This window comes from Canis lupus, chromosome 20 (assembly GCF_011100685.1).
Source record: "Canis lupus familiaris isolate Mischka breed German Shepherd chromosome 20, alternate assembly UU_Cfam_GSD_1.0, whole genome shotgun sequence".
In the NCBI taxonomy this organism is placed as follows: domain Eukaryota; kingdom Metazoa; phylum Chordata; class Mammalia; order Carnivora; family Canidae; genus Canis; species Canis lupus.
Window position 1 is genome coordinate 4,140,408 of NC_049241.1, and position 14,979 is coordinate 4,155,386.

General features: G+C 54.0%; 1 protein-coding gene across 1 annotated transcript in view; it reads right to left on the reverse strand.

Moving 5' to 3' along the window:
• The window catches only part of WNT7A (Wnt family member 7A), a 66,737-nt gene that overhangs the window by 38,185 nt on the left and 13,573 nt on the right, over positions 1–14,979 (reverse strand). The window contains exon 3 of the mRNA XM_038565531.1: positions 3,458–3,729. Coding sequence (XP_038421459.1) covers positions 3,458–3,729 — 272 coding nt within the window. The remainder of the gene's footprint in view (positions 1–3,457; positions 3,730–14,979) is intronic.

Genomic DNA, 14,979 nt, shown 5'->3' on the forward strand with positions numbered 1-14,979 from the left:
CCCTATAGCAGGGTGTGAGAGTCTGGCCACCGCAGGGCTAGGCTGGGACGCTGCCTTCCCCCTGTGCTCTGCCTGAGTAGTGTGGCCACTGCCCTGGGTGGCCTCTGATTGCACCCCACAAGGAGCCAGACTGGTGGTTGCTCAGGTCTCTTCCTGTGTACACTGGAAAGTCTCGAATTCCACCTGTGAGCTCTGGAAAATACACAGTGCCTGGGTGAATGAATGGCTGTTTTAGGAAGGCACCCGCAAGGGTCCTCCCAAACCAGACTGGAGCTGGGAGGGGTGCGGAGCTTCCTTCAGCTGCATTTCCCTGAGCTAGGAGAGTTGTTCCTGCTCCAAAATATCAACTTGGACACAGCCCACTCTCTTCCCAGACCCATTTCCAACCCTGCCGGAGGCCTCACTCTGCCTCCCCAGAGTCATCTCCTAGGACTTCTGCACCACCTCTGCTCCAGAACCATCAGTGGCTCCCCAGTGACCACCAGGCACTCAACCATTCACTCCGTACCTATGTAGAATGCCTCTGCCTGCCAGGCTCTGGCGTGTGGCCGTGAGTGAGACACACGGGGTCTCTGTCCTCATCAAGCTTATGGTCTAGGGAGAGCAGAAAGCTGCAGAACGAGGCAACACCTGAGAAGGGGCTGGGAAGGAAGTGAAAGGAAAGCTTTTCTGAGGAGAAGACAGCTGAGCTGAAACCTAAACAGTAAGAAGGCAGCCACAGGAAAATCTGAGGGGAGAACGCAAGGCCCTCATTCCTTAACCTGGCATGTAACCTTGCCGGCTCCTCAGGTGCTGTTACCCCTTCAGGGACCCACAGACCAGCTGCTCTGGCCCCTAAACTGGCCCTAAGTCCCCACCCAGACCTGGGTTCTCTTCACCTCTCTTCTCTGCCTAGCCAGACCGCACTTACTTCCTCCAGGAAGCCCACTGAAGTTGGTTTTATGACCTCTGACAGCTCCCATCATCTGCATTGCCCCAAAGCTGCCTGGCACAGCACCACGGGCCTCACACCTGCTGCAGCTGCGTGGCTTCCCAAGCCCTCTTGCATGTGATATACCCAGAGTCCTTCTTACCCCAGGCTAGGGAGTCCCTCCTTTAGGTCTCCTAGGGGTCCAACCAGGTAGGCACAGGTGAAGAAACAGGCCGGAAGAGGGAAGCCACTTGCCTTCCTTCCGTCCACCCCCAGGGAGCAGGAGCTTCCAGGGCAGGAGGGAGCCTAAGAGCTGTGACCTCAACCCTAAGGAGTGATCTGACCACAGAAACAGGAAGGACTGAGTAGCGGAGAACCCTGGAGGGGGGGCCCTGGCCCCAGGCAGGAGCTCCCAGCTGGGGGACTGAACAGGCAGGGCCTTACGCTTCGCCCCAGGACATCGTCCTGGGAGGGCCAGGTGAGCCGCTCTGCCTGTGTGACTCACCGTGGCAGGGCAGCTGGGGAGGCTCTGACACACAGGATGCGGTGGGAGGCTGGAGAGGAGGAGGAGGAGGGCAGGGGACCCGAAGGCAGCAGGAAGGGCCAGCTGGCCTGTCTCATTCCTTTGCACACCAGGGGGGGCTGGCTCCCCTGCAGGTGTGCGGGCTACTCCTGACACTACTTGCCAGACAGACTGCCTCGAACATGACACATGTTTGCACAACTTGTAATCACACCCAACCTTGCCGAGGACTAACTCTGTGCCAGGCCCCGGGGTAAGTGCCCTCCTGCCTTGTCTCCTTCGCTCTCCACCGTAGCCCTAAGGACACTCCTGCCAGCTCTGCTTCCTTCCCAGGAAGGAAGGAGTGTCAGAGCCAGAGTGTGAACCCAGGCAGCCTACTGCCGGCCCATGCTCCGACCACCACACCTTGGCAAGCAAAGACTGCCCAGCTCGGGAACCAGATGTGCTGGGTTCGAATTCTGACTTTGCTCATTAGCTGTGGGAACCTCCTTCATTTCTATGCCTCAACGTCTTCACCTGTGAAACAGGGATAATGACAAGACCATTCACAGGGATGCCTAGAGGATTAAGTGAGCTGATACATCCAGAGCCAGAAGACACCTGTTCCATGGATGCGCTCTCGCAGAACAAGACCATGCCACAGAATCCTCCATCACCCGAATGAGCAGCTCAAGGCCTACATGTTGCCAGGAGATGTATGCAACTGAGCCTCTGGTGATCTTTCTTTTCACCTTTTCTTGATTTTTCTTTTTTTAAGATTTCATTTATTTATTCCTGAGAGACACAAAGAGAGAGGCAGAGACACAGGCAGAGGGAGAAGCAGGCTCCCTGTGGGAGCTCGAGGAGGGACTCAATCCCAGGACTCTGGGATCATGCCCTGAGCCGAAGGCAGGTGCTCAACCGCTGAGCCACCCAGGTGTCCCGACCTTCTCTGTATTTTTTAAGTCTGCCAGTGACTACCAGTTTTAAAGTCCAACACTTAAAAATGAAGCGATTACACGTAGAAGTCTGAGTCTGGCAGCCATGGGCCGGCCTCCCCACGTAGCCACAGCAGGCAGGAACCCAGGGGAGTCTCATAAATGGGGCCCGGGTTCCCTGGTTCACCATCGCCCTATGCACGGTCTCCCTCACGCTTGTCACTCCTGCTCCAGCCCGGCTCCTGTGGCTCACACATGTCCAGGTAGCATGGAGCCCTCCCTCCCTATCTGCCCTGGCTCACAGACGCTCCTCTATGGAGCTCCAACTAGTCCCTGGAGATTTTCCTCTCCCGAGTGGGCTCTGAGCACCTTGGCCTTCACAGGCACTTCCAGAACCCACCCCCAACCTCAGGCCTCTGCCCCAGACACCGCCCACACCAGGCAGCCTATCTTGGGTGCCCCGAGACACCTGTTCAAGCTGCTGGCGCTTGAATACTTCCTGGGATGGAGAGCTCACTTCCTCGGCAACTCAATCTGTTTCTCAGTGGCTGCGGCTTGTCCTCACAGTGGCAGGACCTGCCTCTGTGTGACACTCACTCCCCACAGGCTCTTCCTTTATACTCTGGGCCTGCAGACCCATGTGCTCCCCTGCCTTGGGACAGCCAGCTGCTCATGGGACAGAGTGTCCAGCCCCCTTTCCATCCCAGCCGCCTCCACTGGGAACATCCCGAAGCATCCCTGACTCTCTTGTAAGCTAAGCCCAGAATGCAGGAGGATCTGAAGAGGCAATGGAGATGGAACAGTCACCTCCCTTATTCTGAGCTCCAGATCTTGGTGGAGGCGACCGAGGACACTTCAGCGGCCCCGGCAACTGCTCCTCAGGGGTGATTCCTACCGAGCTCACCTCCACCCGTCCCCCTCGCCCTAGCCGACTCCGTGGACTCAAGGACAGGGCGTCGCCCCCCTCCCTCCCTCCTGCCATGCCCCGAGTCACAGCCCTCGGTGCTAAGAGGGACCCGGTCGTTCAGTGTGTCCGGTGCCCGACCCCGTGGCGCGGCGCTGTCTGCGGCCTGCCGGGCTGCCGGGCGCCCGCCCCGGGCTGCCTACCTTTCGGCCCGCCTCGTTATTGTGCAAGTTCATGAGAGTCCGGGCATTCTGCTTGATCTCCCGGGCATCCACAAAGACCTTGGCGAAGCCGATGCCGTAGCGGATGTCGGCAGAGCAGCCACCCCACTTCCAGCCCTCGTCCCGGTGGTACTGGCCTTGCTTCTCCTTGTCGCAGCCACAGTCACTCAGGTTGCCTTGGGTGCAGGCGGCCGTGATGGCGTGGGCCACGCCGGCAGCGATGATGGCGTAGGTGAAGGCAGCCTCCCGGCTCCCTGCGAGGAGAGGAGGAGGGGACGGCGTCAGGCCGGGCGCACCCGCCGCTCCCTCCCTCCCGGGAAGCTCCACCGTGGGCGCTCGCAGCGCCCGTCCAGAGCCATCCGACGCCCCGACGCCCGGGCGAGCGCTGGACGGAGCAACTCGAAGGCGCAGGGCCGCTGTCCAGCCTGTCCAGCCTGCCGCGAGGCCCGTGTGGCGCCCTGGTGAGAACCACCCGCTCCCCGCCACACCTGGGGCCGCCCTGAAGCGGGGCACGCGCACTCACGGCACGGGCACCTGGCGACAGACCACAGCAGTTCTTAAACCCCTACAGGCCCCGAAGCCAGAGCAACGACTTTCAGCCAACCACGACCCCTCCCCATGCCTCAGTCTCCTCAGCTATAAGGTGGGGACATGGCAATCGTGCCTTTCTCAGAGCAACGACAGAGAACGTTAAGAGTCTCTCAGCTCCGTGCCTGGCTCATGCTCCTGCCTGACAGCAGGTCTTGTGCTCCTGATCCCTATTATTATTGTTGTGTGTCACCTGTCCTTTATAGGGCCATCCCTTCCTCTTCTCCATGGCCCTCGCACTAGACTGTGAGCCTCTCCAGAGAAGGCTGGGACCTGGCCCCCTTCACGTCTGCATCCTCGGGCATCAGTCTGATACAGAAGGCAAGGGCTAGCGGAGGGGAGAGGGACTGCCCACAGTCAGGGTGGAAAGGGGCAGGAGGAACCCTGGACAAGTAGGTCCAATGGAGGGGAGGGCATTGGGGGAGCACTGAGGCAGTGCCTTCCCACAGGTCTTCCCGGCTTTTTGGAGACGGCCCTGCCAGGAGGCTGGAAACTACCTATAAGGATGTATAAAGGCCCTGCAGGACGGTGCTAGGGCTTTAAGTGGGAGTGGAAGGATCCCGAGTAGCTGGGCACAGCAGCACTGCCACTCTGCCTCTTAGCCTTTCTGAGCCTCAGTCTCTCCATCCACAAAAAGGGTTCAAGAGCAGAGTCTACTGTACAGGATGAAGATGAACCCAGGCACTCTATGGGAAGCCCCAAGTGAGCCCTCAGCAAATTTTCTCTCACAGTGGGGGTTCAGGGAGGGCTCCCCGGAAGAATAGGCCCCGCGCCCAGAGCAGGTGAGAGAGGCAGGGCTGAGCCAGCACCAAGGGGCAGGGAGAAGGGTTCCAGGGTGTTGTGGCGCCATGCCCTCAGCAGTGGGGGAGGACTGGGTGAGGCAGCCTCCAAGCTGCTTCAGGCCTCAGGTTATGATTTCCCCATCCACCTCCAGGCCTCCCTCACCCAGATTGCTGAGGCACAAACAATCTGCCCCCACCCCATCCCCGACTACGGCTTTCTCGCTCTGCAGACATGCAGGCCTCTCCACCTGTCAGATGGCTTTGCTATATCAGGGCCCTCTGCCCTGATGCTCCATGCCAGCCCATCCGTGGGGCTCCTGTTCTCACAGGGCTTCCAATCCCAGCTCCACCACCTCCTGCCCGTGACTTAGGCAAGTTCCTCCTCCTCTCTGAGCCTCAGTCTCCCTATTTGGGAAATGCGGACGATGCCAATGCCTGCCTGATAGGAGCAGCTGAGAAGTTACAGGAGTGTGTGTGACACGCTTAGCCCAGCACCCAGCTCAACAAACACCCCTACACCGGGCACTTCTCCTTTTGACAGTATCTCAACCCCTGGGATGTGAAGAAGGGCATTATTTGAGCACCTACCAGGTTCCTGATTCTGCACACCTTATTGATCACACTGGTATGAGAAACCATACATGTGTCACATGCGCCTTGCAGAGGGCTGAGCACAAAGTAACATCAACAGGAGGCAGCCCCGGGTGGATATATGCATAGGCTCGACCTCTGGGCAGGCTGGACACCTGACAATGCTGTGAAGTTAAGAAATGCTGCATAACCTCTTCTAGTGCATGGCTGGGCTCACAGGAAGGCCAGGGAATCCGTGGGGGGCCATGTGTTGGAGACAGAACTGATCAGCAGCAGGACAAGTAGGAACGGAAAGTGGCCATCTCGTGTTGCTGGGCTCTTGCAGAAAAGGGAGCTAGCGAATTAAGGCCTCAAGGACGATTTAAGGCCTCAGGACCAGTGATCAGGACTTGAGTCCCACCGGGGCAGAACATTGGAAAGGAGCTAGTACTTGATGGATAGACTCCACAGAAGAGGGTAGATTGGGAAAAATCAGCCCCGCCCCCAGGAAAGCAGGTGTGACGTGGCCAGAACAGGAGGTACGAGGGTGAGGAAACCAGAATCTCCTGGGAACTGGGAGTCTTGTCCCTGCCTTTGAGATTTGGCTCCAACTTGTCCCTCTGCATGCTCAGGGGCTCCCAAGTCAGGCGGGAAGACCAGCCCCAGGCTGGTGATTCCCTAAGACCCCTGGAGAAGCAAAGACAAAGCCCCCAGGCATCAGTTCACAGCACAGACCATCAAACACACAAGAAAATAATATGCTGGAGACAGCCAACAGCGAGATTAGACCCTCAACAACATCAAAGAAGAGAATCATCAGATGAAGGGCATAAAGAGAGCAAGACGAGGGGCAGGAGGTCATCCCCATTTCGCTTTCCAGCTGTGTGACCTCAGGTAAACTCTCACCCAAACTCTGGGCTTCAGTCCTTCCACTATAAAATCAGGATAACAACCACTCACTTTCTTAGGGTAGAGAATTAAAAAAACTAACAAAGATGAAGCATTTAGCACAGGGCCCAGTATGAAAAAGGGGCGCCAAAGGTTAGATTTATTACAATGTCTCCTGATGTCGGTAGTAACAGTTCTTTACTGCTGGGAAAGGTAAAGGCTGGGAGGCTACATTGATCTTCATTTATGTTTGAAAGAATTGAAGCCAGGAGAAAGGTCCAGCTTGCGCAAGCCACCCAGACAGGGAGCAGCAGAGCTGAGCCGCAGACTGAGCCTCCAGACACCCCATACAGATCAAGACCGGTCCCCAGGGATTTAATGACCCGAGGTACAGCGGGCACCATTGGCAGGCTCTCCAGCTGAAGGGAGACCTGTCCCCTTGACCAGACCAAGAATGGAGTATACAAATTGAGCGGGGGGGCAGGCTGGTCATCAGAGCTTTGCTCTTCTCCCAGACTCCTCCCTGGGGCGGTGGGGGGGGGTGCGGGGGCAGGGGCAGGGTGGGGAGTGGCAGGACCTTTGTGGTAATTTTGTATGCAGCTGCTGTACCTGCCCCGCAGGATGGTCCCCTGGTGTCCCTGAGCCCCTTGAGTAGCGTACAGTGATGGAGATGGTGACGGACAGTCAAACACAGCTTCTGTTTCCAGGCACACCCCCTTAAGGCTGGGGGAGGGCAGCTGCACCCTGACACATTTAACTCCCCTGAGTTCAAGGTGGACTCCCCACACCAGAGTGAAGTGCCACCATGCGCCATGGCCTTCCCCTCTCTGCCAATCTGGCCTTCACCTCAGCACCCCTGCCCCAGGGACGTGAAGGCTATGGCTGTGAGAGTCCCCAGGAACCCAGGGACTGGCTGCTCAAGTCCAGTGCCTCTGGATGCTAAGGGTCACCATGAACCTCTGCTATTGACCTGGATGGTGGCCTTGCCCACCAACATTAGACTGGCACTGCTCAGTCCCACCTCCCTTTCTCCCCCACCGCCCACCTGGCCACTGAGGAAACTGGCCTGGGCATCAGGCTGTTAACCCCTTTACACCTCTGTTGCTTCCTCTGTGAAATGGGCACAATGACATCAACCACGAGTGAATCACAGAATGAGGGGAAGGTGCTGAGCACAGAGCCTGGCATGTACTAAGTGTTCCGTAAATGCCAACCATCATGGTCGTTTTTGTAATTATTACTTCCAAGTCCTATTTTGCTGTCTGTGTACTCAGCCACCCTTCAGGTTCATAGGAGGATGGGGATCGTGTCTGTCTCACTTCCACTGTTTACAACTCTCACCACAATGTGTGAGGCATGAATGAATGAGCAGGGCTGCATTCCAGCTGCACCCCTGCCAGAAGCTGGATGACCTTGGGCAAGTCACTTAACCTCTCTGTGCCTCCATTTCCATGTCTGCTAGTATCACCTACTCTGCAGGAAGAAATATGTACCACCTGGCACATAGCTGGTGCTTAAACAAATGCTAGTGAGTATTACAGCGATTATAATTGATGAATTTACAGGCACACCCTTGGGACGTAAAGAAACTCCCTCCGCCCCTGATCTAATTTTCTCCATAGCCCTCCTGCCATTTTAGATTTATCGTCTGTTCCTCACACACCAACCGCTCCCACTGCTCCGCTGGAATATAATTTCCTTGAAGGCAATCACTCTGTCATGTTCCCCACTGGGTCCCCAGAGCCTGACACACAGTAGGTACTTGGTAAATTCTGTTGCATGCATGCATGCATGAATGAATGAAAGAATGAAAGCTCCAAACTTGGTCAGTGGCCAACAACCATATGACCTTTATTTAGGGCTTATTTGCCAGGCTCCCTGCTAGGCACTTTGGAAAAGTATGCTTACCTACTCCTTAGGAAAACCACCCCAAATGAGGTACAGGGAGGGTCTGATTAGGCAGGTGGGGAGCAGTGGTGAACTTGGTCCATTCAACCTACTGCCCCCAGGGTATCAGCAGAGAGTTAGCCAGAGGCTGGGTGGCTTTGTGGAGAGTTGGGGTTGGGGTGAGAAAGGCAGAAAGTAGCATTTGCTGAGCACCTCCTATGTGCCAGACCTACACTTGGCTCTGTGTGGTATCTCCCAAGACACCATTCTCCACAATGTTACAGGTGAGGAGACCAAGACTCAGAGAGGTAGACGTGATTTACTGAGGCCACTCACCCACGGCCAGAACTGGGACTGTAGGCCCAAGTGTCCCTTCTCGGTCCTACCCACCTCCTTTCCTGGCTCCTTGCTGCACCTGAAAGCCCACAGTAAGAGAGATTCCTTTGGCTTAAGGCATGGATGCTTATCAAAATGCCTTTATTTCTGCCAAGAAATGCCATTCGGTTATCAGTCAAAACATATCAACAAATAATTTATAAGGCTCATTCTAAGAAAATGACTTGCTAAGCTAAGAACAGGTTTTGATGGCAAAAAGAAGGTAGAGAAGAATCCCAAAATCTTTTTTTTTTTAAGATTTAAAAAAAAATTGAGAGATAGAGAGAGAGAACAAGCATCAGAGGGAGAGACAGAAGCAAATTCCTTGGGGAGCAGGGAGCCTGATGTGGGGCTCGATCCCAGAACCCCAGGATCATGACCTGAGCCGAAGGCAGATGCTCAACCAACTGAGCCTCCCAGGCACTCCAAGGATCTCCAGATCTTAAAATTTCAGCCTCTCAGGGTGAGAGACCATGTTACACTCCATCCATCCATGCCTCCTGCATGGGGATACTGCATTTTATCAGTGGGGATACTGAGACTCAGAAAAGTGACTTACTCAGGCAGAGCCAGTATGAAAACTTGGAGGTCACCTGCTATCTCTAACCACTCCACGGACTGCCCTAGACCCTGACCATGCTCAGGGCTCCCAGCACAGCCCCTGTCTCAGCACCTGAGGGAGCCCCTCTAGCTGGGTGATTTCCCAAATGGCACCTTGTCAGTCTCTCTTGAGACATCTGCAAGAGTGTGTGTAGGACATCTGTTTTACTGCTGCAGAAACTCTGCCCAATGGCACAGGTCTTTATAAGCATAGCAAAGTCATAAAACACTATTTGCGAGGCTCTTCCCTAAGCACTCAATATAGATCAACTCAATCCTGGCAACTACCCTATGAGGTGTGGACCATTACTGTCTCCATTTTACATATGGGAAAACTAAGGTTCAGAGAGGTGATGCAACCTGCTGAGATTAAACCCAACTAGCTCTGCTCCAGAGTCCAACCTACTCTCCTGCCTCAACACCAGGATGCCCACTCAGTCCTCCTGGCCTCAGCCCAGGCTCCTCCCCAGGTCTTCCACATGAAGCCAGAGAGCAACACACACTGGGCTGGGCCAGTGCTGACCACATGCCCTCCAAGAAAAGACCCATGTCCTCTCTGTCTGGACTGTCAACCTGTCCCTCCCACCCACGAGCAGAGGAAGAACCTCCATCAAACTTCCTTGACCAAGCCATGTGCCCTGTTCCTGCACTCCACATATATTTCTTGAATGCCTACTAGGTGCCAGGCACTGTGCTGGGTGCTGGAGATACCACAAGGACAGATTCAGGCATGGTCTTGCCTTCACAGGGGGACAGACAGTAAGATCACACCACTTGGTGGCAGCTGAGGACTCTGAAGAACATAGAACAGAGCAGTGCTGGGAGCAGGGAAAGAGTAGGGGTGGCAACTTTAGAGCTCCGAGGAGCCAGCCATGCACCTCTGTCTGTGGGGAGAGAGGGCTCCAGGCCCAGGGGTGGCCCTGATGAGGACCCCGAAGTGGTCTAGCCAGTGGCAGAGGCAGGTGAGCCAGGGGCACAGGGCAGCAGTGACAGGTTCGGCTGGCTCCACCATCCTGCCCTGCACAGAGGCCCCACATGTCTCCAGAATCAGAGAATAGACCGCCAGAGCCACAGACAGAAAGCCCATGGGTCCCTCCTGGAATGACAGGTTCATGGAGGCCAGGAGACTTGCCCAAAGTCACCAGCGACTCAGCAAGACCAGGGGGACTAGACCCAGGCTCTCCTCACTCCCGACATGAGGCCCCCACTCTCACCTCCACCCCATCCTCCTTAATTCTCAGTGCAGGTACATTTTCCACCCAGAAGTGGCTGGCTTCCACTCAGAACTTGGGTAAGATAGGGCTTGTCTGTCTTTCCTCTCTACTCCTTATTCAGCCGGGTGACCCTGAGCAAGGACACTGCCTCCCTGAGTCTCAGCTTGCACATCTGTGAAATGGGAACCACCAGGAGGATGCTGCCAAGTTGCCAGGAAGAGTCAGTGCAACCTCGAGGTGAATTGCCCAGACCCCGAGAAGGTGCTCAGCAAAGAACCGGGTTATCACTGAGGTGAAAATGGGTAGCCTGGTTGATGCCCTCCACACAGCCCAGCTCCATAACGATTCCGGCGGGTACAGAGGAAATAAACTGATGAGCAAGCCTGCCCGAAAGATTCCATTCCACCGCCCTGTGCAATCGCTGTAAATGGCTTGCCCCGGAATATTATCTGGGTGTATTTACGGTATCTTACTGGAAACCACAAAGTGCATTGTATTTTTTTTCTTTTGCTATTTAAAGCCAGTGGGTCAGAGAGTGAGCAATCTGCAGTGACACAAGCTGAAATATATGATGATTTGGAAAATATACAGATGGAAAAAGGTTGCCTTTGCCAGTCCCGTGGCATGGCGGCTCACAGCCCTTCTGGGCTCAGAATGCCACAGCTGGCTGTCTCCATCCAGAGGAACTAGAGAGCCTCTCGATGAGCAACTGGAAGAAGAGGGGTGTGTGTGTGTGTGTAGGTAGTACCTGTCTGGGCTGCGCCTGGCTCAGATAATGGGCCCACAGCACCGGAAACTGGGGGAGGGGCATGTGCCCTTCTCGCCCAAAGCCAGCGCACACCACTGACCATCCACGAAAGGTCAACGTCTGCCCCTTCCTGCCAGCGTGCCTTTGCACATGCTGTTCCCTCAGCCTGGACCTGCCCTCCCTCCTGTCTGCCTGATGAGGGGCAATGTAGCCAGGTGGTTAGAAGTAGGGCCCTGGAGGTCAATAAATCTGGGTTCGCATCCTGGCTCTGCTTGCCCATGGCAGGACCTTGGATGAGTTAATGGACCTCTGAAGGCCTAAGTTAACCTCCTTGTTTGGATGGCAAAAAAAACACAAAGCACAAAACAGACTCGGTCCACACCGGGGAAAGGATCAATAAGCAGGAGCTCCTACAAGATGCATGCTGGGGACGCCACTCCAGTGTCCCCTCTCTGAGGGACCTTCCTGACATCCCCTCCCTCTGCTTGTGGTCCTGCACCTTAGCCTGTGTGTTGAACTGAACTCTTGTCTCTTCCCACGAGGCTGTGGGAGCTGGATTGTTTATCTGCGAAGTCTCCCACAGTTGATGAATGAAAGACAGAGCGTGTGTAAGGGTGTAAGCGTGTGAGTGTGTGTGTGTGTGTGTGTCTGTCTGTCTGTCCACCATAGGAAAGCTGGAACGGGAACATTATAACAAAAGACTCATCTCAAAGAATAGCGTCAGGAGAGCTAAAACCCAGGATGAACTGAAGCTTGCAAAAAAAAATGCAAACGAGACAAAAAGTCCTTTGTTAGCTGCGTTCTAAGCAAGAATGGGGAAAGAATAGGTCTTTCGCTGGGGCAAGATGGCGTATTGTTAAGAAATGGCAGAGAGAAAGTGGAGCTGGCCCGCCCCTTGCTTCTGTTTCTCTCACTCCCTGGAAAGGCCTCGAATCCATCCCTCTAAGCAGTCATTAGCTCACCAGACATGTGCTCTAGTCTCTTTCACAGCCCGAAACGGGCAAAAAGACAGAGCCATTTGTGGGGGTGCAGATTCCCAGGGGAGGGACCCTAGGCCCAGCAGGTCCCCCCAGGGAGGGAGGGGGAGCGGCTCTAGAGAACTGGTGACAAATGTCACAGGAGCAGAAGTCCAGAAATGCTTCAAAATCACCGGGTTTGCAGACGCAGGAGGGCGTAGTGCCCTCCCAGGGCCTGAATCCTGGGTCATCTGTGCCCATCCCTGGAAAAATTCTGGCGGGGGAGTACCAAACAGGAGGTCGTGAGTATCTGGAAAAGAATGCAGCAGTCCCCAGGAGCACACGTTGGGAAATCACCATTTCTTTGTTGACAGTAATGCTGGGGACATTGCAAATTTCTATATGTGCTAAGAATGTGATTGTCTTCCCACATCCTGTCTCTCCCCTGACACAGGGGAAAGAAATTCTTCTGACAGATCCCCTCCCAGGCAGAGCCGTGCTGGACTGATTCATGTCCACCTCTCTCTCCAGCCCCTTTCTGTGCTCCCTACCCCACACCCTAGAGTCTGGGGTGCCTGGGTCACACCTGCAAGTCCCTCTCTTCACTGCTTCTCTGCCACCATGGCCTTCCCTCCCTCCCTCCCTCCCACGGTGGTGGACCAGCCCATTGCTGTGCTACAATCCACCTGCTCCCCTGCCCAGTGCCCTCTCCTCTTCTATGAGATCCCAGAGCACATTTCAGCCCTGGCTTTGCTGCTTCTCCCCACCAAACCATGAGCATCTTGAGGGCAGAGCCCGTGGCCTATTCATCAGTCTACACACAGAAGATTCTAGTAAATATGTTTGGGGCGGATAAATGACTGAATGGGTGGACACAACGGTGGGGCAGGGGGAGCTTGTGGTGTGTGATCCCACGAGGATTTAAACTAGATGAATTCAACCAAAAGCACCTAGGGAAAGATAAATGACAATATTGTTGGAGGGGGGGAGGGAATGTAAATTTGTGTAGCCACTATAGAAGAGAGTATGGAGGTTCCTCATAAAGTTAAAAATGGAGTGACCATATATGATCCAGCAATCCCACTCCTGGATAACATACCCAAAGAAAACGCAATCATTCTCTTGGAAAGATACCTGCACCTTTGTGTTCACTGCAGCATTATCTACAAAAGCCAAGATGTGCAAACAACTTATGTGAACATCAATGGATGAATGGATAAGGAAAATATGATTGATACATATAGTTGGATATTATCCAGCCCTAATGAAGAAGGAACTCCTGCCATTTGTGACAACATGGATGGACTTGGAGAACATTACACAAAGTGAACCAAATCAGACGCAGAAAGTCAAATACAGAGAAATCCACGTACATGTGGGATCAAAAAAAACAAAAGAACACTAACATGTATACTTATACTTTAGACACATACTCTTCCTTCTATACTGTACATTACTACATATACATTATATATTCATACAAATGTTTTACTGTAGAAAACCAGGTATTCTGAATTTTGTGGCTGATTGAAGGGACTTTCAAGTCCCTTTGAAAGGGGGGGGACTTGAATACATTTCACTGTGCATGCCAATGTCAGAGGCTAGGGCGTGCCTCTACTGTGCCACTGCGGAAAGACGTAGGACTTGGTGACTGAATACACCTAGGTCAATTCCTGGTTAGTCCCAAACCACATTATGAGCATGATCAAGCTGTGAGAATCTCCGGAGTGGTGTTTCTTAGTGTGGGGGGCCTCTGAAGAGGAGTTCCACCAGATGGTCAGTGAGTCCCAGGTCAGAAATGAATGGACCTTCCAGGGGAACACTGTTCAAGATGTTCTCCTGCCTGTAAGACTTTTCAGAGCCTTTAATATGCTGGTGGGCATTCTGGCTCCCTTGAGCAGGGAGCATAGCATTCTAAGTTCCCCAATTTATCATCCAAAAAACCCTCCTATGTTTCTTCAGAGGGTTTGGTGGTAGTGGAGGGAGGAAGAGAGGGGGTGGGCCCTGCTGTTCTGCTGAACAGACCCTGGGACCAAGTCTTCTCAAATCATGCTATGGGGAAAGGGTCTTCCCTAGGCCTTGACCTAATCAGAGTTTCTATCCCATTTGAAGCCAGTGCAAAGGTGGAAGGGAGAACCAACAGAAGGCCAGGCTAAGATGGGTTAAAATGAAAATGTGCAGTCTTGTATTGGGGCCACAATAAAAAGCATTTGCTCACACAACGGAGGGAACAGAGTGCTTCCTGTGCATGAGGTATAACCCAGACCTGGGAGTCAGAAGAGAAACAAGAGCCAGGTCTTGTCCTCAGGGGCTCAGAGCAACAGCTGGTACAGGGTAGAGAGGAGCTTCAGGGTCGTGCATGTCTTCATGTGTTTCCTGAGCACCTGCTGTGTGCCAGGCTCTGGGGGGTGTCCCAGGAGAAGATGATTGACAGGCCTGGGTTCCATGGACACCCCCACGGTCAGGGAAAAGACTGATATTGGACATATCCTTACAAAAGTAAGCAATGTTACTTCTGAGAGTGGTAAGTGCTGTAGAAACATCAGTACAAGTTGACCAACCTTGATGATCAAGGAAGGCTTCCTGGAGGAGATGGCATTTGAGTGGAAACCTGCTGGGATACCTCCTATCTATTGCCACCTTCTCCCTCTCACCCTTCTCTTCCATTTCCTGCCTCCAGAGGGAGTTAAGTGCAGGTACCAGTACCCAGGGAGGTCCCCACATCCTCAGTGCCCATCTGTGGCCACCATGTCTTCCACATGCCAGGTGCTGTGTCAGAGGCTTCTGCTTCCTCACAGAGCTGTCTTCTGGCCCAAGAGATAGATGATAGCAACACCACAACTATGATTTCTGGAGAACTGTGCCAGACAGTTCTGAATGCTTGATGGGGAATAAA